The sequence below is a fragment of the Nestor notabilis genome, unplaced genomic scaffold (genome assembly GCF_000696875.1).
Source record: "Nestor notabilis isolate BGI_N333 unplaced genomic scaffold, ASM69687v1 scaffold18191, whole genome shotgun sequence".
Taxonomy (NCBI): Eukaryota; Metazoa; Chordata; class Aves; order Psittaciformes; family Psittacidae; genus Nestor; species Nestor notabilis.
In genome coordinates this window covers 19,091-44,618 of record NW_009916409.1, presented here as the reverse complement: position 1 = coordinate 44,618, position 25,528 = coordinate 19,091, and the positions used below count along the sequence as shown (strand labels likewise).

The 25,528-nt window shown below is 45.1% G+C and overlaps 1 protein-coding gene across 1 annotated transcript; it reads right to left on the bottom strand.

The window, feature by feature from the left end:
- Window positions 1-2,192: 2,192 nt before the first annotated feature.
- TSPAN18 (tetraspanin 18) lies at window positions 2,193-24,954 on the bottom strand. The gene is made up of 8 exons (XM_010024569.1): window positions 24,883-24,954; window positions 18,810-18,902; window positions 17,542-17,736; window positions 12,486-12,560; window positions 6,942-7,040; window positions 5,491-5,670; window positions 3,160-3,243; window positions 2,193-2,280 (listed from the first exon to the last, which is right to left on the bottom strand). Exons 2-8 carry the CDS (start codon window positions 18,870-18,872, stop codon window positions 2,233-2,235), a joined length of 744 nt encoding a protein of 247 aa, XP_010022871.1. The 5' UTR covers window positions 18,873-18,902; window positions 24,883-24,954; the 3' UTR covers window positions 2,193-2,232.
- Between the last annotated feature and the right edge of the window lie 574 nt (window positions 24,955-25,528).

Below are 25,528 nucleotides of genomic sequence, written 5' to 3'. Positions count from 1 at the left end.
AAAGAGTTCAGAAATGCTTTCCACGAGGTTTAATGCAACATCTGAGGCTGCTCAGCAGCCCTGGAAACCTATTTCATTGCTGGAATATGCTGACTGAAGCAAGGCGGCTGCAGCTCTACCTGGCCCCAGGCCTCTCCTGCTGATGAGCAAATTGTTGTTCTCAAATGAAGCTTGGAAAAGCTCTAATATCTCCTTCTTATTCCTTAGTATCCTAATTCCCCAATCTGGATATTTAGCCAGCATCATAGAATCATAGAATGGTTTGGGTTGGAAAGGACCTTATGATCACCTAGTTCCAACCGCCCTGGTCTGGGTTGGAAGGGAGCTTAAAGCTCACCCAGCTCCAACCCCCTGCCACAGGCAGGGACACCTTCCACTAGAGCAGGTTGCTCCAAGCCCCTGTGTCCAACCTGGCCTTGAACACTGCCAGGGATGGGGCAGCCACAGCTTCTCTGGGCACCCTGTGCCAGCGCCTCAGCACCCTCACAGGGAAGAACTTCTTCCTGATATCTAATTTATTACAGAATCTTTGTCTATTATGGGCCAGGCTTTCTGCTGTTTTCCTTCCTTCCCTGTAGCCTGTGCAGTGCCCCTGGGAGGGCTCAAGGGACACAGCCCCAGTAGTGTATGTTAACAGCCAATGTACCTGCTGCTACGGAGCCAGGGCATAAGGTTACTGCTTGTCTCCTTGCTGCTGCCTTCTGCCCCCTCTCCTTCCTTGCCAGTGGTTACAGCTTTCAGAGGGGCTGGTTTAAGCTTATATAAAAGGACTCCATAATCTGAGCCTATAAAATGTGTAAAAAGACCTAAGCTGAACAAGAAACCACAGCCCTTCTGTCCTCCCATGTGTGAAACGAGTTTGGGGTCAGGGAGAGACCAGATGAACAATTAAGGCAACAGGGGTTGACGCTTCCAGAGGAGATAAACCAGAGACCTGATAACCATGACCGCTGGAACAGCAGCTGGAGCAGTTTGGCTGCACACTGGGTGCTCTCAGAGCCTACCTGGGTCCTCGGCACTTCCATCTTCACCTCTGACCAAGGCGCAGTCCCAGGCATCTTCCTCAAGTTCACTTCCAAATGGTTAAGTAGATGGCACATTAGTTAAACATCAAAATATCATCTCAAGGGAGGAAACACTCACAACTACCAGGCAGGCTAAACCAATCCTGACTTAACGTTTTCATTGTGAACCCATGGGAGAAATGATGCACACACCATGGGAGTGGCTGGCAGACCTCAGCCTCCTCCATCCAGCACCATGCCTGGCCCTCCCCATAGGGCTGGAGAGCATGTAGGAACCACTGCAAATACTTATGCTAACTGAGCACCACAAACTGGTTTTTGCAAGTATGGAGGGAAAGGCAAAGGCTGACAAGATTTAAACACTATTTCCTCCCCTTCTCAGGAAGGCAGCAGTATCAGTGATTCTTGACCAGAGCCATTATTTTTTCCCAGGAGATAGGAACACAGCAGGGAAACATTTGATCTCTTTCTTTTTCACAGCAATGAACAGTAAATCTTAGTAAAATCAGAAAGGTAGGCACCAAACTCTTGACCATCAGCCAGCCTTAGCTGAGTCCCACTGCCAAGTGAGACCACGCTGCCCCTGCTTGGGGCTCCAGAGAAAAGCCAACCTCCTTGTTGGCTTCTCCAAGTTTCAGGGGCAAAGCTTCCACTGCAGAACGTGTGTTTTCATTCTGTGGCTGGGAATTAAAACCAGAATCACGCCAACGATAACTACCTACTCCTTAGATGAGCCACCACCGCTTGTCTCAAACCCACCTGGACGGTCACAGACTTCAGCCACCTGCTGCCTTATCAGCCCCAGTGTTCTTCAGTCCTTTGCAGTCTAAAGCATGATAAAGTCATGAATGGTAGAGTTGGCTGAGTGGATGAAGCAGCCGTGTTTGTCCTCCTGCTCCTCCCCTCCAGCTCCATCACTCTCTAGTGCAATCAGTGGCTGTGCTGGGCTCCTGCGGGTGGCTCTGGGCAAGGGTCCGGTGTACAGTGTAGTGCACATCACCTCAAAGTTCCAGCCCCTGAAGTACAATCCTTTTGGTCATTCATATATTACAACCCTCTTTTTTTTTTCTTCTTTTTTTTTTTTTTAACCCTACCCCATTTTGTTAAAAAAAATAAAGGTTTTTTTGGGTGGTTTCAGGTTTTGTTTCTTCTCGTTTTCCTTCTTTCTTCTGAGCATGTGGGAACATGGTGGTCCATGGGCCACCTCTTACTGGATCCCTCGAAAGAGACACATAGCGAAGATCATGGCGAAGAGCTGGGAAAGGTGGGGAAAGAAGAGGGTGAAAACAAAACAGAGCATCACAAGAGTCAGCTGCATCTTCCAGAAGATTGGCAAAGCCCTCCCTGGCCCTGAGGCCATTCCTATCACTCCTTCCTGCCCATCAGTCAGTGCTGCAGCAAGAGGGGCCCTTCCCACAACCCGTGGAGGCTGTGGCAAAGTGTTTTCTTGAAGGTGATCCCTCCCCTCATTCCCCTGCCCCACCGTCTGTAGCTACAGCAGCAGCCTGTCTTCATTCCCAAACTGCCCTTGGTGTCCCAGGGAAGCAGGGTCCTTGCTCCATGCTCTGCACATCATTCCACTGCCCAGTACAGGCAGAGCTCAGCTTTGTGGGGGCTGCTGTGGCTCTCTGCCCAAATCACTTTCCTTTGCACAAGACACAGGACCAGGGAAAGCACCCGGCCTTGCCCCAGCAATGCTGCAGGGACATCACTTATGTGTTACTGCCATGTCTGCTGGAAGCCTGCTCCTCAGAAGCATCACCAAAGAGCCAGGTATGACTGAGGATAAAGGAGATGCTCTGGAGCTGATACAGTTTCAGGCTCTGAACAGAGGTTTTTAAAGCAAAGGCAGAGTTCAAACACAATAACCAAGTGACAGAGCAGTCAGCTTGTTAGCTGCAATGAGGGCAGTGACTACCAGTGGTGCATCCCTGAAGCCTCCATGTGTGGCACCAGTTATTTCCCACCCTTTCATGGCAAAGGACCGAGCTCTCAGCTCTTTCCAGGCAATTAAAACCACAAGCTGACAACCTGCTCGTGCTTGGCAGGGAACAGCTTCCCCTGGCAATGGGGGAACCTCACTGCTGCACATGTACCAGCACTGCTTTTCTTCCAGCCACACAACAGTAAGTACCTCAATAGCCAACACTCCAATGGCAAGGGCTCCAGCAAGGTACACGTAGGTCTCAAAGGAGTTCAGGATCACAGTGTAGCAGCCCTAGGAAAGACAAAACATGGTGAGACACGCCTGAGCGGCCCATTGTAATGTTCTCACAGCACAGCCCTCATGGCAGGGGAGTTGGACTAGATGCTCTTTGAAGGTCCCTTCCAACCCAAACTATTCTACAGGAGGTGCTCTCAGATCCAGGCACTACAAGCATGGATCCCTCTCACCCCCTCATTTATCCCCATGGCACAGGAGGCAGATACGTACAGGACAGTGTTGTGGAGGTGAAGGTTTTGCTGCAGTGGGATGGGAATGGATCCATCCATACACGCCCCTGTGCTGACCATAAGGAACTGTTGACTTCTTTCAGGGCAAAGAGGAGCAGCAGAGGAGAGTCACTCCCTCTGCAAAGGGCAGAGACTAAGCACAGAGGAAAAGACCCTCAGAGCAGATGCCAGGCAGCCCAGGCTGGCTAGGGAAAAGGCCTACTTAGTTAAAGCAAAGGCTTTGAGGTTCTTGAATCCTCTTCTCACAGCTCTTTCACATTCCAGGACCTTTCCTGCGTGGCTTACCCCAAAACGAACATGGGTGAAAACCTGCTGATCTTCTAGCTATGGGAGAAATACTTTCATTAAGGACTCAGGGCCATGCACAGCAGCAATCCTTCCACTTACACAGCGTAGCCACCATCATCTTTGCTTGGGGGTTGGAACTAGATGATCTTAAGTTCCTTTCCAACCCAAACCATTCTATGATCTTTGAGGTCATTTATTACTGTTCATCCAGTTAATGGCAGGTAGATCTTCTGCAAAGGTTTCAGGATGTTTCTGGAAATCACCCCTGGCCTGAGTTCTCCCAACCTAAAATTCCAACCCACCTTCTGCAAATAGGTCACACACAAAGAGAAAACTCCATGTAAATTTCCAATGTAACAAGTAGCTCTCCTCCCCACTGAGAATATACTGCACACATACATGTTTAACCCCATCCATACCTGATTTTCCCCTTCCACCCATAAAGAAAACGTCTGAAATGCAAAGCCACCACAAAAGTCATGCAGTGGGATCCATGCCAGACCCTGCTCACTGCGAGTGAGACACAACTAGAGGAGTGCAAGGGAGAGCACAGAAAGCCCAATCTTCAGAGAAAAGCATCCATCCCAGCAACAAAATGGGTGCTTGTCACAATTCCAACCTTAGCCCAACTTCCAGCATACCTCACTCAGCTGGCTCCAAACAGGGGTGAGCCCAAGTGTGGCCAGCACTGTCCTACCAGCACATTGTCCCAAGAGCCTGACTTTGCCCCTGGAATGCCTGAATTCCAGTTCCTTGGAATCCTCTCCCATTTTACAGATGTACATCACTGTGCGCCTGGGGACACTCCCTGTGCACACAGCTTCTTCCACCAACACTCTGCAGTAGACAAGGGCTCATGGGAAGACCTCCCTTTCCATAGGAGTGGTAGGACTCAACATCACAATTTGGGAAAGCTAAATCTGCTATCTGCTTTCACCCTCTTCCTCAAAATGCCATTCCTGTTCCCTCCCTGCTGTTTGTCATCTCTCTCCTTTCTTTCTTCCCCATCTATTCACAGCAATGAGACCTGGCAGAAGCAGCATGGTGCTGTCTGCTATGATCTCTCACCCAAAGTGCCTTTGCCAACCATTTCCAGCTGCCAGGCAAGGAACAGCTCACACACTGCTTCCAAACTCCTTTTACCCTCTTTCACAACCTGCTATCACGTGCTGGAAAGAGGACCACTGCTTTGTCTGGAGAGAAAAGGAGGCTTGTACAGACAGTTCTCATTGCTGAGATGAACACAGTCAGGAACGTTGCTAAAAAGTTTCTTAAACTTCATGTCTTGGTGACATTGTAAGGAGATACAAGGATGATCAGGGGCTGGAGCACCTCCGGTATGGAGACAGGCTGAGAAAGTTGGGGCTGTTCAGCCTGGAGAAGAGAAGTTGCGTGGAGACCTCAGAGCAGCTTCCAGTGTCTGAAGGGGGCTACAAGGATGCTGGAGAGGGACTTTTCATCAGGGACTGGAGTGATAGGACAAGGGTTGATGGGTTCAAACTAAAACAGGGGAGATTTAGGTTGGGTATAAGGCAGAAGTTCTTTACTGTGAGGGTGCTGAGGCGCTGGAACAGGGTGCCCAGAGAAGTTGTGAATGCTCCATCCCTGGCAGTGTTCAAGGCCAGGATGGACGGGCTTGGAGGCCCAGGGGTATGATCACCATGGCCACTGCAGCCATATCTCTGCCCGTAAACTCCTTTCCCTGGTGTTGGGCTTCCCTTACCTGTCGGTTCTGAAACCTCTCGACGCCTGTGAGGCAGGCTTCCTTGTTGACAAACATCCCTTCCCGGCTCTGGAGCTCTCGCTGGCAACAAGCCTCAGGTGTTGCACTTTCCAAAGAGGAGTATGGAAGAAGAGGGACAGCTTCGAAATCTTCTGGTCCATTCACTCCGCAGCAGGCAAACTAGGGAGAGGCACAGGGAAGAAAGGAAGACAGAGTAGACACTTTGCCCTGAAAGCAGATAGGAGAAATCTGCCAAAGGCCTATTCTTGTAGGGATCAAAGCTTTAGTCAAAGCAGGGACAAAACAACTGTTGCTTCCAAAGAAGTGGGTTGTGCTTGTACCTCAAAGCTTCTGTTTCATCAAAACCCGTATAAAAAGTCCCACTGTTCCCATGTCATACTATAGACTCTGAGGTACCACTGGGAATATTGCCACGAGCTACACAGGGCTTTGGAGCACATCCAGAATGACTTGCTTGAGATCACCCAGCAAGTCTGTAAGGGAGCCAACAGTATAATCCAGGCTCCTCACCACCCCTTCTCCCCACAGCTAATGGTCAGGCTTGTTGCCGCTAGATGATTCAAGTCAGGTCCCTTTTTAGGATTCAAGTCAGGTCCTTTTTAAGGATTCAAGTCATATTCTGGCTCTGTCTCCTTTCAGTCAGCAAAAGGAAATGTCTTTATTAAAGTCCTGAATCAGCATGAAGGGCAGCACTTGTCCTTTTCTTTTAAGGTTAAAATTGACTTTTCATCTGCAGAGCCTGACATCCTGCTCTTCACTCCTCAAGAGACACACCGTGGTCTGTACTGAGCACTGAGTTCATATGTGTAAACACACACAGAGAACTTCTCACAGCGGGTAACAACAACTCCAATTCCAATGACAGTCAATCTGTGACCTGCCTGATCAGGAATGTAATAACAAAGTCAATTTTGTTGGCTAATATTTCTATCCTGAAAATACACCATCAGACACACTCCTGCCTGATCTGCCACCTACCAACTCATTTCACAAGAGCTAATAAAAAAACCCATTAGTTAGGAACAGTTTTTGTCTGGGAATAGTTCTGAAATAGTCTGCAAGGTGAAAGCTCCAGGGTAAATGCAGCTATATTCAGCTACAGATAGCTCCATGGCTTCCTGTGCCCACTGTTGGGAAGCTGGAGGTACCCACTCAGCTCAAATGCCTCAGGCTTTGGCAAACCACAGAGGCTGACAAAGTTATTGGAAGCATCTCTCCCAGGACTGATGGTTGGCCCCTTGTTTTGAGAAAGATCAGCTGACAGCCCAATTCTCATCTCCCTTCCACCACTGCCCCAAACCAAGGCGCTATGCTTGATGCAATAGGATGGTTGAAGAAGGTTGACCCTGGGCAAGCTGAGAGGGTGGGCTGAGGGCTGTGTTGATGCCCCCTGGCCATTGGCAGGATGGGACTGGCATGGCCTGACTTACTGTGATCATAACAGAGTTCCAGGTGGAAGAGAAGACATCTGTGTCGTTATTCCTCAGGTAATGCTTCTTCAGCTCCTTGGTGAAAAACTCTCTTGTCAGCTGAAATGCACAGACAAGTGGAAATGCAAAGGTTGGATGGGGCTCAGGACAACCTGTTCTAGTGGAAGATGTCCCTGCTCATGGTAGGGGGTTGGAACTGGATGAGCTTTAAGGTCCCTTCCAACACAAACTGTTCTACGATTCTATTAACGTCTTTACCAAGCACTTCCCAAAGTTTTATTCTTTAAAGTTTCCTTCTTTAAAGTTTCTTCCCAAACTTATTTTGGTTTTGTTCTTCTTTTTTGCAAACCTCAGAGGAGAAACATGGGAAAAACCACTGGATGAAAGATAACTATATCCAGAGTGAATAGTACCAGTTGAATTGAACTGCTGAATTGAACCGCTGCTCACTAAAAATCAGGGATTGAATTATAAATATACTCATAAGATGATGTTGACACTTAAGGGTTGGTTGTTTCTTTGAATTTTCAGTGCTGTTTGGAAGTGTTTCATAAGTTGAAACAAGACTAAAACAGATTTCAGAAAGGTCATCAAATCCACCCGCAAATAGTAGTTTAATGTACTCTGCTTCATGAGGTCTGCAATCAAAGCATGGTTTTCCCTGACATTTCATTTTAAATCAGTTAACTTCCTACTAACAACAGGGGAACTGCTCTGAATTTACTTTCCTGTGTGAGAGCAGAATGAAGCCTTAATCTGGATCTTTCTGGGAATGAAAAGGAAGTAAAAAACATAGAATGAATGTTCAAGTCAACTTACAAATCAGGAAAAAAAGACCATTTCCCTGACAATTCTTTAGATTGTCTAAACCAACCCACACATATGAAGAAAAAAATCCTCTTTATATTTCCAGTGTTTAGATAATTTGAGCATTTTTTCCCAAGGTCTGCAATGTAAATGAATAGAATTTCATTTACTCCTGTTACTTTTACAGTTAAATAAGAAAACTGAACAATCTTTGGCTCAGGAAAGTTAAGACACCTTGAAATTGCATTTACTCAGGATCACTCTCTGGAGGACTAGTAAATATACAAACTTAATAGTCTTGTTAAACTGAACACTCTGATTCAATCTTGTTGCCTTTCCGTCAATTCATGAGGAAAATACCAAGGAATCCCCTTTTCAGGTTCCCAGTAAGTCTTTGACTTGTGTGGTCCCTTCTCCAAAATACCTTGTGATTTGTGATCCATACAGGCAAAATCTCTCTACCATTGCAAAGGGGGTTGAAGTCAGTTGGATACAGCATTGATCTAGGGTTGCATATTTGCAGGATCAGGAATTAAGCTGCCTGAAAAAGGCCTTTTTTCCCCCATTCTCCCATTGTTCACCCAGCACTGCAGATGCAGTGACACATACAGCTACAAGTTGGTTTCAGGTTCTTGATATGCAATGTGAAATATCGCACATACACATGCATATGTATGAGATGTATGGGTGGGCACAAAAGCACAAGCACAAAACTGTTTGTTTCCTTTGTATGACAAAATTTAAGGGGGAAAAAAAAAGAGAAGGCTTTAACAGACTGCCAAATACCACTTCATATTGACTTCTCTTTTACAAATAATACAAACTAAAGCCAAATGTAATGATTAAATCAATACTTTCTCACAAAGACTTGATGCAGGTAGCTCATCTCACTACCTTTCAATTAGAGATGCTACTAAATCCCTGAATCACTTTTATGGGACAAATATTAACTTTATTTTTGCTTTTAAATATTAAAATACCAGAAAACACGGTGTTTTCCTTTGGGAATTGGTGCACTGAGAGAAATATGAAATGTGAAACTGAAATATGGCCTCAGTGTTCTCCTTTCCTTCCCTTTCTCGGCTTACTTGAGCCACGCAGCATGCTTCTCTGCCGAGACAGCAGCATATTTTTCTGATGCTTGTCTGTTTCTGAAGCGTGGACTTTGAAACTGATATTACTGTTGGTAATAATCCCAGCTGACTGCCTTTGGCAGGGTCTAAAACAAAAGAGTCATTTCAATATAAAGTGAAACCTTTATTTTGACAGCAGCAACCCCTGAGGAAATTGCTGAGAGTTTGTGTGTGATTTCTTTACGACACTTGGCCTAAAGCAAAACCTAGTGCTGAAAGGGTAACTTTGCCAGGAAGATAACTGATTCCAGTTTGTTGCTCTTAAGCTGTTTGTCCTGAGCATCTGAAGCTCAGAAAAAGTATAACAAAACCAATAAAAAATACTACTAATAATAAAAAAATCAATGAGTAAAAGCATCTTTGTTCTAAAAAAACGCTGACAAAGGAGGATAAAAGTCACAAGACTGACTTTTGCCCACAGCTCCCCTCTTGCTGAAGCTGGTGACAGCACCGATGAGGTCTCTGCACATTGGAGTCCTATGGCCAGAGCTATTTAGAAGGGAGGAAAGGACCTAATAATAAAACTGGATCTTCACATAAATTTCTGACAACAAGATCTGCCACAGCCATAAACAGTAAAGAGCTGTTCAGCTGTGATTTCTTCTAGCTGTTCAGAGGGGAACATCTCCAATACAGAAGAAGCACATGCACGTGTACATTTATGTGCCAGCGAATGACAGTTCAAAAGAGAGCTTGGCTGGGATTACTGCAGCCAGATGAAGGGGATTTAGGAAAAAGCGGGCATTTCTTCTGGCTTCATAGTGCCTACTTGGAAAGCAGGTCACACTCTTGTCCACCTGCACCTGCCTGGAGCATCTTAACGCTTCTGCACACTGCAGTGCTTGTACTGTAGGTACAGTCACCAGTGCTGCACTTCTTAATTCCACAGTGCTTTCCATCCCAGAGACTTCCAGCTGCTCAATTGAGGGACGGACACCTCATGTTCTTTAGTTTTTGCCTTATGCCTGAAGAAACTGAGGTACCAGGAACCAAAGTGAATTGTCTATTAAGTGTCAAACATCCTGACTTCATCCAAAGCCCTGCCACTGGACTCATCTGTTCCTACCATCCTGCTCTCTTGCTTGCTAAGACAATTCAGTAAGAAAAAGAGTCAAATATCCCTCCAGGATTTTTCCCATCCAGACCTCTGAAGGGCATATAAAGAGCAGTTCCTGTACATAAATCACTCTTTCACAGCCTCTTTCTCTTCATGGAACACCTTATTTTATTAGGGGGTCTTCCGGATGAACAAGGGTTCTTCACCCTCCAACAGCTCCTTTACAAAGGAAGAGAAACTCTGGTACTCCCATAGCTGGTTCACAACAGGCTGCCTCTTTAGAGGCTGCTTTTAAACAGTACTTGGGGGTGCAACCGGACTTGCACATCACAGTAACTCACTATTGTGAACACCACTTCTACTCACCCCACCACCACACTCTGCTTAATTGAATCTTCCTCTCACGTCAAATCTCAGCAGAAAACATCTCTTTTCTCCCTTATTTTTGCCTCTTAATTTCTTTCACTCCCTCAGCTATTAATAATTTAGCTCTGTTGAGTGTTTGGCAGCTGGTTTGGATGTAAAACCCTGTACAAGAGAAAGCTGCACTGAACATCATCTGTAAAGTAAGCACATAGAGTAAATCCTTCCTTTTTTGCCTCATTTTATGTACCCAGTGAGGCCACAAGCCATATGGACTTGTGCAGTGACCATCACAGGAACCCACCTGGTAAGCTTCCAAGAAGTTTATATTGCCTAAATATGTATTTACCACCACACACCTTGAAAGTAACTTATTTCACAGGGAAAAGCACATTTGAACCTGACCTTAAATTGCTACTGAGAAGAATTCTTCCCTGCATGGGGTCACTGAAAGGCCACCTCTGTCCCGATGGACGTCCCGTCCACCCATTTAGACTCACCCAAACCCAAAGATGACAGCAAAATTAGCCACAAGTCATTACGGAGCCCAAGGAGCTACCACCAAAACACATAGCAAAAAAGGTCAGATTTGTTTTTCTTTTCAGAAGAAACCTGAGAAGAGAACAAGCCACAAGAATCTGCAGACTGAGTGTAACTTCTGCGCAGAGCCATCTCCAGCTATGTTGGGTCTCTTCATTCCTTCCCGTTTAAGCCCTTCCTGTCAGTCATTCTGACAGAGTGGGAAGCTGGTGACACAAACAGGGAGACGAGCTCAAGAAAGATAGAAGTTTGTTCCACTTCAAGTTTTCTCTCACAAAACACTGCCAGATGCCACAGAAGTCAAGAAAAAGCATCGTGACCTTATCTTGCAAGATAACATGTCTTCACTTGTCCCACAGCTTCCATAGGAGTGGAAGGCACTGTTGCTTTTCCCAGAAGCAAGATGTGACTGAGGGAGGAGGACACAGCAGCCCTGCAGCACCTTGCCCACAGGCTCACCTCCAGCTTGACCAGTCTCTCCCTTCCACTACCTTCCACCCCAAGACCATCCACTGCACAACCATTCTGTCTTGCTGTCAACTTCCTAGGTCCTAACTTATTTGCTTATAAAAATCTTCTTATAAAGTATATCCTGACTCAAGAAAAACATCATTATACAAGGCCCTTGTGTGCTCATGCCACATTTCTGTTATGTTCAGTACAGGGAACGTGCTGTATATTCTCTTACTATTGACATAGGCCAAATAAACAAAATAAATACTAACAGTCAATAATGACCACATCTACTGGCCACTGTTTTTTCATGGCCATCACTCAGAGCAGTATGTCAAAGATGGGCTGACTTGGGAGGCATAGTCCTACTTGAGTCAGATTCTTCTTTCACATGTGGGAACAGGAAAGAAGGAGCTGGTTAGAGAGACACACGAGACTGTGCTTACTACTAGTGTAGCAAAAGCTTACAATTAGCATAAGGAAGAGATGATGGCCAATTATATGCAGGGCAGCAGAGTGGAGAAAGGCCACATCATATGAAGCTGTGGGGATAAGAAACAGAAACCTGTAAGTAGGGCATTATGCAAAGGGATCTGTTATGGGAGTCGGAATGAGACATGGGCAGACTTGCTCAGGGCAGGTTAGGAGGGATATCTTACTATCTCAAGCAGCCTTGAGGGGAATCTGGTGAACACCAGAACATGAAAATGCAAGAAGGAATATGATTAGAAGATGAACAAGAGGAATTTTTTGCACTGCAGAATGAGCATTGGCTCTGTTGGGAAAACAGAAGGTTTCACTATTAATATTAATATTAAACACATGCTATATTGAAAAAATAAAAGGAGTTTGTTTTAACCTTAGTGTGACTTTCTAATAAACTTCTCTCTGGTGGAATGTGCAGCTGGTTTGGCTGCAAAAGAAGTAGGAAGACTCTAAAAACTTCAGGATTTAAGTAGTCCCCCAATGTGTATCTCCCTTGTACATAAACCATCCACCCTGCGCACCCCAGCTTAGTTAGCATTCACTGGCTTGCTGGCAGTTCTGCACACCGAGGGTAGGAATGAAGCAGGTTTGTTGGTATTTGAAACAAACAGTTGCTCTACAAACAAATCAGCCACCGTCTAACAGCATCTCCAGCTGGGAACAATCCCACTGGGGTCCAGCGCTTGCCCACCATCGGGTACTTACATTTTCTCTGAAGATAAAAGCCAGGATCGCAGCTGAAAGCTCCGCCAGGAAGATTAACAAAATAAACATGAAGAACTGGAAGAGAGAAGGTGAAATCCAAATAAAACAAACACATCGTACTATCAGGTGCTTGCAATAGGTAGTATGAACACAGGGTTTGCTAGTCACCAAAGAGGTGGAAGAAATAGACTCATAGAATGGTTAGGGTTGGAGAGAACCTTAAGGTCATCTAGTTCCAACCCCCAAATAACCAAGGAATGAAAAACTTGACAAATAACCTGACAATGAAAAAACCCCTATGAGTAGGTAACCTGGAGCAGGCACAGCCCCTCTCTGCTGTCACAGGACAGGGGAGCTTGGGATGCTTTTGCCTGGTTCTAACAGGTGAAAGGGAGTAAGGCTACAGAACCCAGCTCCTGATAAATCTGCACCAGGTTAAACCAGTAAAACCTACTTGGATGGAAAAAGTTGTATGATCATGTAGATACTCATACAGGGTTAAACCGTGCTAACACAGATATGTGCACCACATGCATACACCTACATATGCACACACCCCCTCACCACAACATAAACAATTTTGCTGTCATACAATCATAGCTCATTGTGAATGGAAGGAGGTAGTAGGATGTATACTCAAATATTTACATCTTTGACCAAAAATGGACTCTTTTCAGAGTATTCTACATTTCAGAACAAGATTAGCCTTGTTTAATATCTCCCTCCACACAATGGGGTTGCACCAAGTATTAACCAACTACAGAAAGCTGATAACATACCACCATAATTTCAGTTTGTTTATGCAAGTATCATCCATGTCTTGTACAGCATCCAAAGTGTGCATATTCATATCCTTAAATTAAGGGCACTGTTGCATTGATGCCTCATGCTAGTTTCATGCTGCTGCAGTCCATAAGAAACAGTAAAAGGAACAGGCAGGGATGTGCCCTCTAACATCCTTGAAACAAGTGTTGGTCTTGAAGAGCAACTATGGGAATGGAGCACAAAGCGGCTAGGCTCTATCCTATCCCAAAATGGCATTTATTTCCATTCTTGGAGACAAAATAGTGGGCTTGAGGAACCACAAGTTTGAACTAGATGGACAGGTTTTTATGTTCTTATAAAGGAGAAATCACCATCTGAGAGTCAGCCCTTCTAAAATTCAAGGATCCCAAGAATTAGCCACAGACTCAAAGATGCTTTTACAAAGCTGAGTGAACGTTTAGAAATGAACTCAGATTTTGGAACCACGTGAGAAAAACATGAGTGAACAGAGAACAAAGTAAGATCACATCACATAAGGGTAATACACATGCAGTACATGTTACCAGTGAAGGTGGTTGAAGCAACAAGTAGAAATGAACACAAGAGGAGTCTGGATGGTTTTTTTTGTGTATATGAGAAGGTTATTGAAAGTCTTTCTGAAACAGAAGGCAGGTAGATGAGGCCAGAAGTACTATTGTGATCCCCAAGCAATGATTTATAAACAGTGTCTGAAATACTGTGCACTCTGCTTTTTGGTAATGGAAAAAGAATTCAAACTACCTGCTTGGAATGGGCAAAATGTTGATTTGTTGTCAATTATGAGAGCTGTAAGCGATTTTTCCCCATTGGAAAGTGCATGCACCACCCTGTCCCATTTGTCTACCTCCTTCTGCAGTGGAAACAAAAGAAAAGGAGCCTGGGCCCAAATGACAAAACAAGAAGAGTCAGATTAGCAGGGACTTGGGATGCCAACAAAATGCTATTGCTTGATTTTGCTGAACTAGTTAACTCTCTAATTTATTCTTGCTGCTGGAGTTTTCTGTGTGGCTTCTTTTCTTCTTGCTCAGAGACTGTTTTAATTTCACCACAGGAGGGCAAAGAACAAGTGATGAGAATGAAGGATGCTTTGCAAATTCACATCATCATCCATCAAGGAATCTCAGCGTAGTCACGAAGAGGTCTAAGGTGGCCATGAAGTGATTAATCCCATCACCCTGCTAATTGCATTTCATTTACTGATTACTGGGAGACACATGTTCACCCAAGCTCCATCTCAGGTCTGTGAAGAAGTGGAAGCAGTCACTCCCAGATTATCTCTGATAAGCTTCATTATCATTTCCAAACTGATTTACACTTATATTGTGCAGTCTGCACTACAGATTTATAACCGTTACTGTAGAAAAGACACGAGCAGCCATTACAGCTGATGAGAAAAAGAAGATGGATCATCAGTGTTTCAGAACTTGCTCTTGTTCTGCATTTTAAGGAGAGTCAAAATCTGCTTATTATGTTTTGCCTCCCCAAATTAAATTGATTACTGGTATATAAGAGCACTAAATAGCCAACTGGTTAATGCATGCGACAGAACAGCCTCACACTCCAATTCATGCTTGAGTCCCAACAGTTGAACATTGGCAGCCCCCACATCCAAGGTGAACATCCTGAGTGGGGTCTCGCGTGTTGGTCAAAACTCCTGCTTCAGCTCCTGGTGATGGTTATAAGTTTATCAGATGTTTCCGCAAATCAGTGTTTCATGTTTCTTTTTCACATCTGATCTACTGCTCCAGCTGCAGCAATGCTGCTCCGAAACAAGCAACAACAACCTTTAACCCAAAAGACCCACATTTTCATGCTGAAAAGTTTCAGGGGCTACTGCATCCAGATTACAAGGATAGCTGCAGTCAAAAGTAAAACAAATGAAGCTAGTATGGACTGTTCTCGTTGCAAAGCTGAATTCAGTCTTGCAGTATAATGCTGTATGATCAACAGCATTTTAGATCCTGATTTTCATGGTGTTCTTTTGCAGTCAGAGGGTCTTGAGGACAACCCAGAAGTTATTCAATGTCTGATTTGCAGGCCAATGTTTGTTGCTTTTTGTGAGCCAAGTCCAAATCTAGAAATACTTCACAGCCTTGTGCTTAATGAAACCTGTTAGGTTACACAGTGATGCTTTTTTACCAAGAGACAAGCAGCTTGATGAAAAATACAAGTTCTTGCAGGCACAGAAGCCAAAACCTAGAGAACATGAATTTGCGCATCTGTCGTGTCCCTTCTATCTCCTGTTTACATTTGGACTAAAAGCTTCAGACATGCATTATACATCGCTGTGAATTCTCACTTGAGCATTTCTCTGGCTCATCAATTCTTTAACAACTTTGTAAGTGGGCTTGATTTGATCTAGCAACTTCTCCCTAAGTACCACCCCCCCAAAGCCTGACACTCTGCTTTGCAAGGTGTTCCCAGTCTGATGTATGCTCATGAATGGTTTGCCTTTTCAAACCCTAAAACTTACTCCCATCAGACTTGTGGCTTTACAGATGCTTTAACATCAGCTGGTGTGGCCCCTCAAAAAGCAGAATATCTTTTCCCACTTGGTATCAGCACAGATCTTTGTCCGAGTGCTTCGCTGTTGTTGGGCATGGCAGGCTGTTAACAGAGGTGACTTTGATAGCAGAAGCTCTGGTAAACCTGGTCAAGGTGGAATGCTAATTCCTCATCCAGTAATTACATTTAGAGTTTCTCCTAAAACTCTCCTAAACGGGCATTACTTTCATTTTTCCTAAATGAGCATTACTTTCAGCCCATGTATTTCTCACATTCCAAGTATAAAATAATAGTAAAAGTAAATAGATAAAGCACTAGGGATCAGAACTATCTCTGAGAGTCAGAACCACAAAACGGAGTGCACTGGAATAGAACTAAAGCACCAGGAGGAGCATTCAAACCATGATGTAACTTTGTGGTGTTAAATCAGGAGAGAACATGGCCAGAGAAACCTTCCTCTGTCCAGTCTATGTGAAGCAGACACGGTCCAAGCTGAAAATATTACTCTCCCATTCACTTTCAATCAATACTTTTCATTAAACATAAGTTCTAGTTTCTTAATCTGACAGGGACAGGCTTTGAAGTAACCTCAGGCTTATTGTCCTGATCCTTTGCATATTATTAGGTTCCTCTAGGCAGATCTCCACAACCTCACAGGCACATTTGGTTTGCTGGTTTACTTCTGAGGTGAGGCACTAGAAATCAAACCCACAACAGCTTCCAGAACAGGGCTCTCATTTGCAGGTTATGAATTCAAGGTGTGGGTGAGCTAAAGGCCAGAGGGAATTCCTTCAGTGCAGTCATGCTCATCTCTTGGAAAACATGGGTTTGCATTCCAGAAAGAGGACTTTCCTCTTCTGTTTAAAGTTAGAAACAAGTCTCTTTTGCACCATGAAGAAGCTGTGCAAGAGACAATCATAACAAAACACCGTAAGAACAAGAGTTAAACAAAACCAACAAAACCAAAAACCCCAAACAAACAAAAACCCAAAGCCCCAACACCCCAACAGACCCAGAGGGGGAAACAAAAGGTCATGTTTAACTAAAATGAGAAATAAAAATAATGGTCTTTGTCTTTCAACACATAACGGGTAATGCCTTCTAGTGAGACACAATGGCTGGGAACCCTGCAGTATCAGAACTTACGGTGGAGGTCAAAAGTGTCTTATTTTAGAGGCTAAGCTCTACTCAATGACCACAAGGGATGGAATTTAACTCTATCATTCAGGGGAAAATCTGCCCACAGAGAACAAATCTGGTTCATTTTAGGAGCAGAGCAGGCTGCATAAGAGAGCAACCAGCTATAGGGAGCTGCAATGTTAGATCACCATGTAGTTCTGAGCTGGGAATTTTGCTGAGATAGCGGGCTCTCTTGCACATGTTCCCTCTGTTTTGTTGTGAACCACCCAGGAATGAATCCACAAGTGGAGCAGTGGGGTTTGGGTGGCCAAGAGAGGTCCATTTTTGGTCACTTTGTAAAAATATAAACTAAAATCAACCAACCAAATAGGACAATTTTGAAACAAAGCTTAGCAAGGACAAAACCCACCTCCAGACTCCATACCCACTGGGTGGGAAAAGTCAAATTGTCTGTATTTCTAGCTGTGTGTAAAAGTACCCAAAGCCTATTTATTATCTAAGGGAATAGGGGCTACAATAACAGACACTTATTTCATGCACTTATCACAGCATCATCTGCCCAGTCACTCCCATTCAAAAGGCCAACAGAAAACACAAGGACACTCACAAAGAGCAGGAGGCATTTGTTCTCACGGATGGCGCCACAGCAGCCGAGGAAACCCAGCAGGAAGAGCATCGCTCCCATAGCCAGCATGATGTAGGCTCCCGTGAAGAGCAGGGGGTTGGCAGCCACTATCTCTCGGAAGCCTGTGGGATCCACAATGACCCAGATCCCAAGGCCCAGCAGGCACGCTCCTCCCAGCTGTCATGGCACAAGGAGAGGGACATCAGTCAACACAAAACAATTGATGCAGGAAGAGTGGGTTCATTGTGATCTTTTGATCAGAGGTATTCACTTGGAGAGCCCTTGTTTCTCAGTGGCATATATTCTCCACTAAGCAGGTAACTGCTGATATGCTGCTTTTAGTACCTCTTGCTCACTAAATGACCCTTTGCAGCAAACGTACCTTCCTTGACATGTCATTACCAGCTGTTTATTCCCTCCCTAATGCTGAAAGACTGAATCTTGAGCCACATAGAATCAACCAGGCTGGAAAAGGCCTTTAAGCTCATCAAGTCCAGCACTGCCAAGGCCACCACTAACCCATGTCACTGAGGGCCTCGTCTACACAGTGTGTGAACACGACCATGGATGGTGACCCCAGCACTGCCCTGGGCAGCCTGTTCCAATGCCTGAGCACCCTCTGGGGAAGGAATTGTTCCTCATCTCCATCTAAACCTCCCCTAGTGCAGCTTGAGGCCGTTTCCTCTTGTCCCATCATTTGTCACTCAGGAGAAGAGACTGACCCCACCTCACTACAACCTCCTTTCAGGTAGCTGTAGAGAGCAGCTATCTGTAGAGCACAGCCCAACGAAGGGCCACACGTGAACCATCCCCACCACAGAGGCCAGGGTGGCTGCGCACTCCCAACCTTTCCTATCTCAGACTAGAGCAACAGGGTGACCAAGAATGACCCAATTTGTGCTATGAAAATGACTGTGTTTCCATGTGAAAACCTCAGCAGGGCACCCTGGACTATAAAACAATTCCTTCTGCCATTCCAGGATAGACCCGTGTACACCACTAGCTATAGCTTTCCCTCTGGTCTCCCTTGCCAAAGACAGGAATAACTCAGACAACCCTGACCACAGTGCTGGCTTGTCGAATGTCTGAGCATCTTTGGATGCTGCAAACCCCTCAGTGACTGCTAGTGCAAAGCTGAGGGGACATTCTGTACTGTGATGATGTGACCAGATTACAGCCTGTCCTGCTGGGGAGCAGCAGGCTGCACAAACAGGGGGATTCAGGAGAGAAAGTGGATTCTAAATACTTACAAATATGAAGAAATTGAAAAGAAACATCAGGTACTTCATGCAGCTCAGACAGTCTCCCTCCATGGTCTTTCAGGCTCCTTGACCCAATTCTTCCTGCAAAACACCAGCACTCCCTTAGCACACTCATTTACTATTAGAGTGAAAGAATCCTATCTCCACTTGTATTTCCACCAAGGTCCTGTGGAGTTCATGATACAGGAAAGCACATTCCTTACCTGAACAAGGCAACAGCACACACTAGTAAGAGATAATGATCACTGCTAAGTCCCTTTGCATTCTTCCAGGTCTAAAGGTGAACACAGATGTGAAGAGGAGGGTTGCAGGAGAGGAAAGTTCTAGCTTTGCTTGCAGAATAAGATGTTGGGTGAAAAAAATGCCCCTTTTCACATGAATATATCATTTTTCCCAGTCCCTAAAGCCTGTCAAGTGTGAGAAGCACTGAATGTACCTGCGCACATCACAACAAAAAAGGTCATATTAAAACAGGGGCCAGAATAAGCTATATCCATTTAAAAGTCTCAAAGCAAGCATCTGGGACAGTTAGCTCTATACAAGCTTCCTCTGCAGAACAAATGCCACTCAAACATGGAAACTTGTAGACATTTGGAGGTGCTGGGTTGGGAATAACTGCAGTGTGTGGACATGGGAGGGCCTGAGGACGCTGTCCTCACGGTTACTCAGCCTGGGGCACCCCATGCTGTGTGAAATGTGACTGTGCAGAGAAGTCGTGGTGCTCTACTCCCCACCCTGCAGATGTCTTTTGCAGGCAGAGACCATGGGTTGACATTGGTAAGACCAGGAAAAATGATAAGGAATCTTAACCAGTGTGAAACCCCATGCCTGAATTAGACAACAACTGCTCAGGACAGTACTTCTATTGGAAAAGCAGCTATAAATCATGACCTGGTAAAGCTACATGGGAAGAAAGGGCTGCTTGCTGTGTCTGATGAAGTGAGACTGTGTCTCCCGGTATTCAATGGTATCATCAAGAACCCTAAAGGGACAGACAAATAAGTACATAAAGTAGTAAAACTTTGACTGAAACAGAAGATAACGCAGTCATGGCATCGTGCACAGATGGATGCATACATTTGCAAACTCAGAGGCACAAGTTTGTTTAGCTCCCTAGAGAAGCCTTCCCAAAGCCCACATGCTTCTGAACCCATCTCTTCCCCTTTCTCCACTGCAAATGCTATTCCCTAAATAGAATTGCATCCAGCAACAGGCAATGTTAGCAAAGTACATTCAATTCACTGAAAAGAAAGAGCAGAAATTATCCAAGGTTTTCACCAGGTCAGAAATAAAACTCCTCCATTCACTCCATCATTTTTGTTAATCCACAGGACTTGTGAGCGCTGTCGAGCCTTGTGGGGTACTTCCCTCTGTGACCATGGGAACTGCTCTGCTTTAGCCTAAAAGCTGAGAAAACCCATGGAAGGCAGAGCTCCCAGCAAGGGGCTGTCTGAGGCAGGAGTCAGATTTCTATCATACAGTGTGTGTCTGCTGCACTTGACCTGGTTTAAAATCAAATCAGTTCCTTCCTAGTGGCAAAACAGGCAGAGGGGCAAATGGTGCAACGCAGCATCTCCTGTGGATGTGTAGCTGCTTTCTCTCTGCATCTTCATGCACCTGGGTCAGGACAGCAGCATGGTCTGCTGGCGGGGCACTTCTCAGGGAATCCCCTTGGCTAGAAGAATCCTGAGAACATAGAATCAATCATAGAATACCATGTTGGAAGGGACCTAAAGGATCACCTAAAGGTCCAACCTCTCTTGGCAAGAGCCTAGTCTAGACCTGATGCCCGAGCACCCTATCCAGTTGAATCTTAAGTGTCCAGTATTGGGGAATCCACCACTTCCCTGAGGAGGTTATTCCAATGGTTGATTGTTCTCAGTGTGAAAAATTTTCCTCTTGCATCCAACTGGAATCTCCTCAGGAGTAACTTCTACTCGTCACTCCTCATCTTTTCCATGTGACTCCTTATAAAAAGGGAGTTTCCATCTTCTTTTTAGCCACCCTTTGAATACTGGAACATGGTGATAAGGTGTCTCCTGAGTCTTCTTTTCCCCAGGATGAACAAGCTCAGCTCTTTCAGCCTTTCCCCATGTGGCTTCCTAGTCCTTGGATCATCTTCATGGCCCTTCTCCAGACCCTCTCCAGCCTGTCCACATCCTTTTTGCATAGTGGGGACCAAAAGTGAACACACTATTCCAGGTGTGGCCTGACAAGAGCAGAGTAGAGTGGGAGGATGACGTCTTTATCTCTGCTATGATGCCCTTGTTGACGTAACCCAGCATCCTGTTGGCTTTCTTTGCTGCAGCAACACACTGTTCACTTGTCCACCCGGACCCCCAGGTCCCCTTTCACAGAGGATCCACAAGCCAGGCTTACAGTCCACCTCACTTCTGAAGGAACACAAATCTGAATCTGAACCACAGAACAAGGACAATTTTTCTTTACAGTTTATTTTCTTATACTTTTGATACACAACTCTTCTGCCCAGAGAGACTCAAAGCCAAGACCACAACTGCAGTAGATGGAGTGGGGCACAGAGCTCTGGCATGAGCCTGGAGGAGTTGCCCACAGCTTCTTGATGGTGTTTAAAGCCATGTCTGCAAATCTCACAGAGAGAGGAGATCTTTAAGTCCAGAAGGGTAAGGAGCTGGGGGGTGGAATTCTTCAGTTCCATGGGAACGGTGAACCTTCAGCTCCACTAACCCCTGAGCTTGGAGACTATGGTAGAGAGCAATATGAAAACACAGACATATCAATAGGATACTAGAACTTCAATAGCCCCACAATCAGTGGCCCCCAGATGTTTCCATCACCACACAAAAGGAAAGTTGTGCTCTAATAAAACAAAGGATCCCTAAAGCTCAGTATATTAAGCCAAAGTCTGAAAGTCATCTGAGAAACCAGTAAGTTCTGCTGCGTTGAGCACTCACCACATGATCCATATCACGGTAGCCTTAGGCATGAAAGGAGTAAAAAGCAAACCAGTTGAGCCATATCGTGCCACTTCACATCATTCACACTCATCTCGCTGCCGAGGCACTCACATGAAAAACATTGCCTGTGGTCCAAGAAGCAGCAGCGCCCGAGTCTAACGCTGTCTTGCTGCTTTATAGAGTCGATAAATCACATTCCCACCTTACTTTGCTTTCCATGTCTGGGTTTGCTTCCGCTGCAGGATGAGCAAGATCCCTTGGAACCGCACTGATTTAGTACAGGCCTCCTTTTCTTTTCCAAGACAAACCTAAGTTACGATTCCTCACACTGCTCCTCCCCATGCACACACTCAGTATGTTAAATGTTTTCTAGGCGTGAGCAGGGAATTAAGACTCTAAATCATTGAGCAGACTTCACTGGCAGAGCCACACAGTCACAGTAACCTGGCAGCAGGGTGAACACAGGCACATTCAGCTTTGACAACTAAGGACTCCCTTGTTTGGCTTGGGCGAGAAATTGTCCCCATTGGTGGTGCTGAGCTCAGATTTGTGATTTCTAAACCTACCGCGCTTCACACAGCAAAGAAACAACTAAGTGAAACTCTACTAATTGTGCTGTGCTTCAAGTCAGGAACACACCCCATGGGATTTACAAAGGGTCCTTCAACTCAGGATGTGCAAATGGAAGCCAGTGGCAATAGCGCAAAGTCTGGGCTGGCAAAGCCAAGAACATGCACGTCAGACCTTCCACATCACATGAGCTCAATGCAAACTACCAGAAAATGTCAACCCACTGATCTGATCTGAGAAATGGGAGCTCTGAGCATCTGTTTCAGTGCTGGAACTTAGAGCTTGGAGAGATACACTCATCCCAGCATAACACACACTTCCAGTTTCTGCTGGGTATCCCAAACAGCGCATTTAAGATCACCATTTGGATTCTATGATTGCACGGATTAGAACAGGGCAAATCAACCAAAAGTATGATTTGACCTCTTTCACAGGGCTTAAAACTGTCTCCTGTCAGAACTCAAGCACTCCAGTGTATGTGAAATACATTACTATCTAGTTCATATATGCTCTAGACTTTGGGGAGTGTATCTAATGCCATTTACAAACAACACAAGTGAAATGCAAATAATGGTACTTACTAACAGTGTAATTATGAAACCCCTTGTGCCAACCGCTGCCTTACTAATTAGCTGAAGGTACCTCAAGTCCCCAGTGACAGGCTGCATGGAGAAAATAGCTGACATGAAAGGAGAAACCTGACCCCCAGAGCTGCTTCTTCCTTCCACTTTTCCTTCTAAGCCATACACACAAAAGGCAAATCTTGTCAGTTACTCCTACAACACACTGATGCAAGTGCGATAAAACCCGAACGCATATGTCTTAATCCACCTCTTAAAAATATCTTCTCCCCCTCCTCCAGGCCCCAAATTTGTGACAGATTAAGTTCTCCTCCACAGGAGACATTTAATGCTAAGCAAACATTAACAGTCAGAACTGCAGAAGACAGCGGCTGACAGATGCTTTTCCTGGCTTGTCCCATCTCAGACCTGCGAGACATATGAGATGCATTTGTTTTTGTCTGAAATGTAGCTATAAATGTACAGCTTCTTCTTAGGCAGATTATTCTACATTTCACCCTCCCTAATATGAGTTTTATCTTGCAAAGTGATGGGGAGGCTCAGAATCCCCAGCAGTGTAGCCAGGAAACATACCCCAGCTGCTGTAATCAGTTAGGAATACAGCCTAGTTTTTCAAGGCAATGTCCTCCAGCCACCATTTATTTCCTGCCTTCTGACATTTGCTTTTGCACGCCTTGCAGCTACCTTGAACTTCACATATCTAAAGGCAGCTGCTCAACCGCACCCCCAAAAACTGCTTCCAAGTTTTTCTTTGCTACCACTGACTTTTCCCTCTCCCACCATATCCCTTTCACACTGGATTTAACCCTCTGGTTTCACTTTAGTTGCTCCTTTGCCTTGGAGATGGCAAAAGAGCAATGACTCTGGATGTCATTGAGTACAAACACCCACTGCCGCCAACCTGGGCCAATCCCAAAGTTTGATCCAACTTTAGTTAGAGCAGGTTGCTCAGGGGGACATCAGTTTGAGTATCTCCAAGGACTGAGATTCTCTCATCTCCCTGGGCACCTCTTCCAATGTGTGACCACCCTGGGAAAAGCTTTTTCAAGACAGCACCTCCAAGGTATGTCCAAGTTACCTCGTGCAAAAGGAACACGAGCATTCCTCGGATGTGCCAGTCTATCAGAACTCTCAAGAGCACCTTACTTTCACAGGTCTCAATCCTTTCATCTTCCATATCTCTCCTACCCTCTACTGAAAAGAAGGATGTGAACCATTTTCCTTGCCTACCATTCCAACCCACCCCTAACATACCTCTGTAGATTATTTGTATTTCACTACTGTCATGAAATAGTAGTGAAATACTGGGTTAGCCCAGGGTTAAATGGGTTTAAACCAGGGTTTATGGGTTTAAATCCCTAAAATTCAGACATTGTGCACTTGTCTGATAGCTCATCACAGTTTCCCCATCTCAAATACTTCATCCAAGTCAATACGTCAGTTTCTAGAGGTTGTCCCAGCTGAGATGTCACTGGAAACATCCCTGAAGCTCTAAGCTGCATCAGAGGTGAAGGAACACCACAACCTGGCACTGCTCCATGGCGTTCTCTACCCAACAACATGGAAGCCCACCCTTTAGCTTGCAGGTATGGAGGCTTGATTCTGCATGCTTGCTTTCCTTCATGGAGTTCCTGTCTCCAAGAGGATTTCTGTGTCCACTATCTGCAGCGGTATCCACCTCCTTTAAACCAAAGTGGGGTCTGCTATGAAAACATATCTAACTGGTGGTGCTTTCCACAAAACCCCCTCAGAGTATTATTTCCACCAAATCTGCTCCCTTAGATAGAACAGAGATAGGGGCAGTTTATTTAGGAGACCAAAGGGGGACAACTTGTTGCAGTACACCCTGCAGCTGATATGAGGGCAGATGAGCTGTGCATTCCTTGCTCCTCTCCTGCACACTGTAGCTGCACCTAACCATACTTGACAGAAATACAGAGTAAGCACAAAGAGGGAGCCATAATCAAGACTCACCTTCACAAATCTTGGGACTTGAAGCACGGTGTCTATTCTAGTCTTTAATTCTCTGTGTGTCCCATGTATCTCCTTCTAGCCAAGCTTGTCCTAGCAGAGAAAAATACACAATTCCTGCAGAAGTCAATAAAATGCAATCATGTTAAATACACAATTTATTAAAACACACCATCCTGATGAATATGCTCAGTCTAATTGCCACCTTAATTTAGTGTACATTAGCACTAATGAAGAGCTTTTAATACCCAGTGAGGGATCCAATTCCTCAGCATCTCTTTAACAACCTTTGGGGTGTTTTAAATGCCCACATACCACATTGAAATCTATAGTCCCACTACACACACACCTCATACCACAACAGGACTAGATTAATACCAGCTGCACCTTCAATATTTTATAGGAGGTTTAGACAAACTTTAATCTGCTGTGACTTTACAGCCCATTTAGCGGGAAAATGGAAAAGGCAAAGGAAGGGAGATGGAATGCATCTTTGGGAAGCCCAGCCCAGCCATTAGGAGCAATGGCCTGCGACACTGGGGCTGTTCCTTGTTCTTCCAGCCAGCTCTCATGTCAAGTTGAGCAAACTATTTCCTCTCCCTCTGCCTCATTGTCACTGCCTGGGAAGCAGCAATGGAGAGGAATGGTG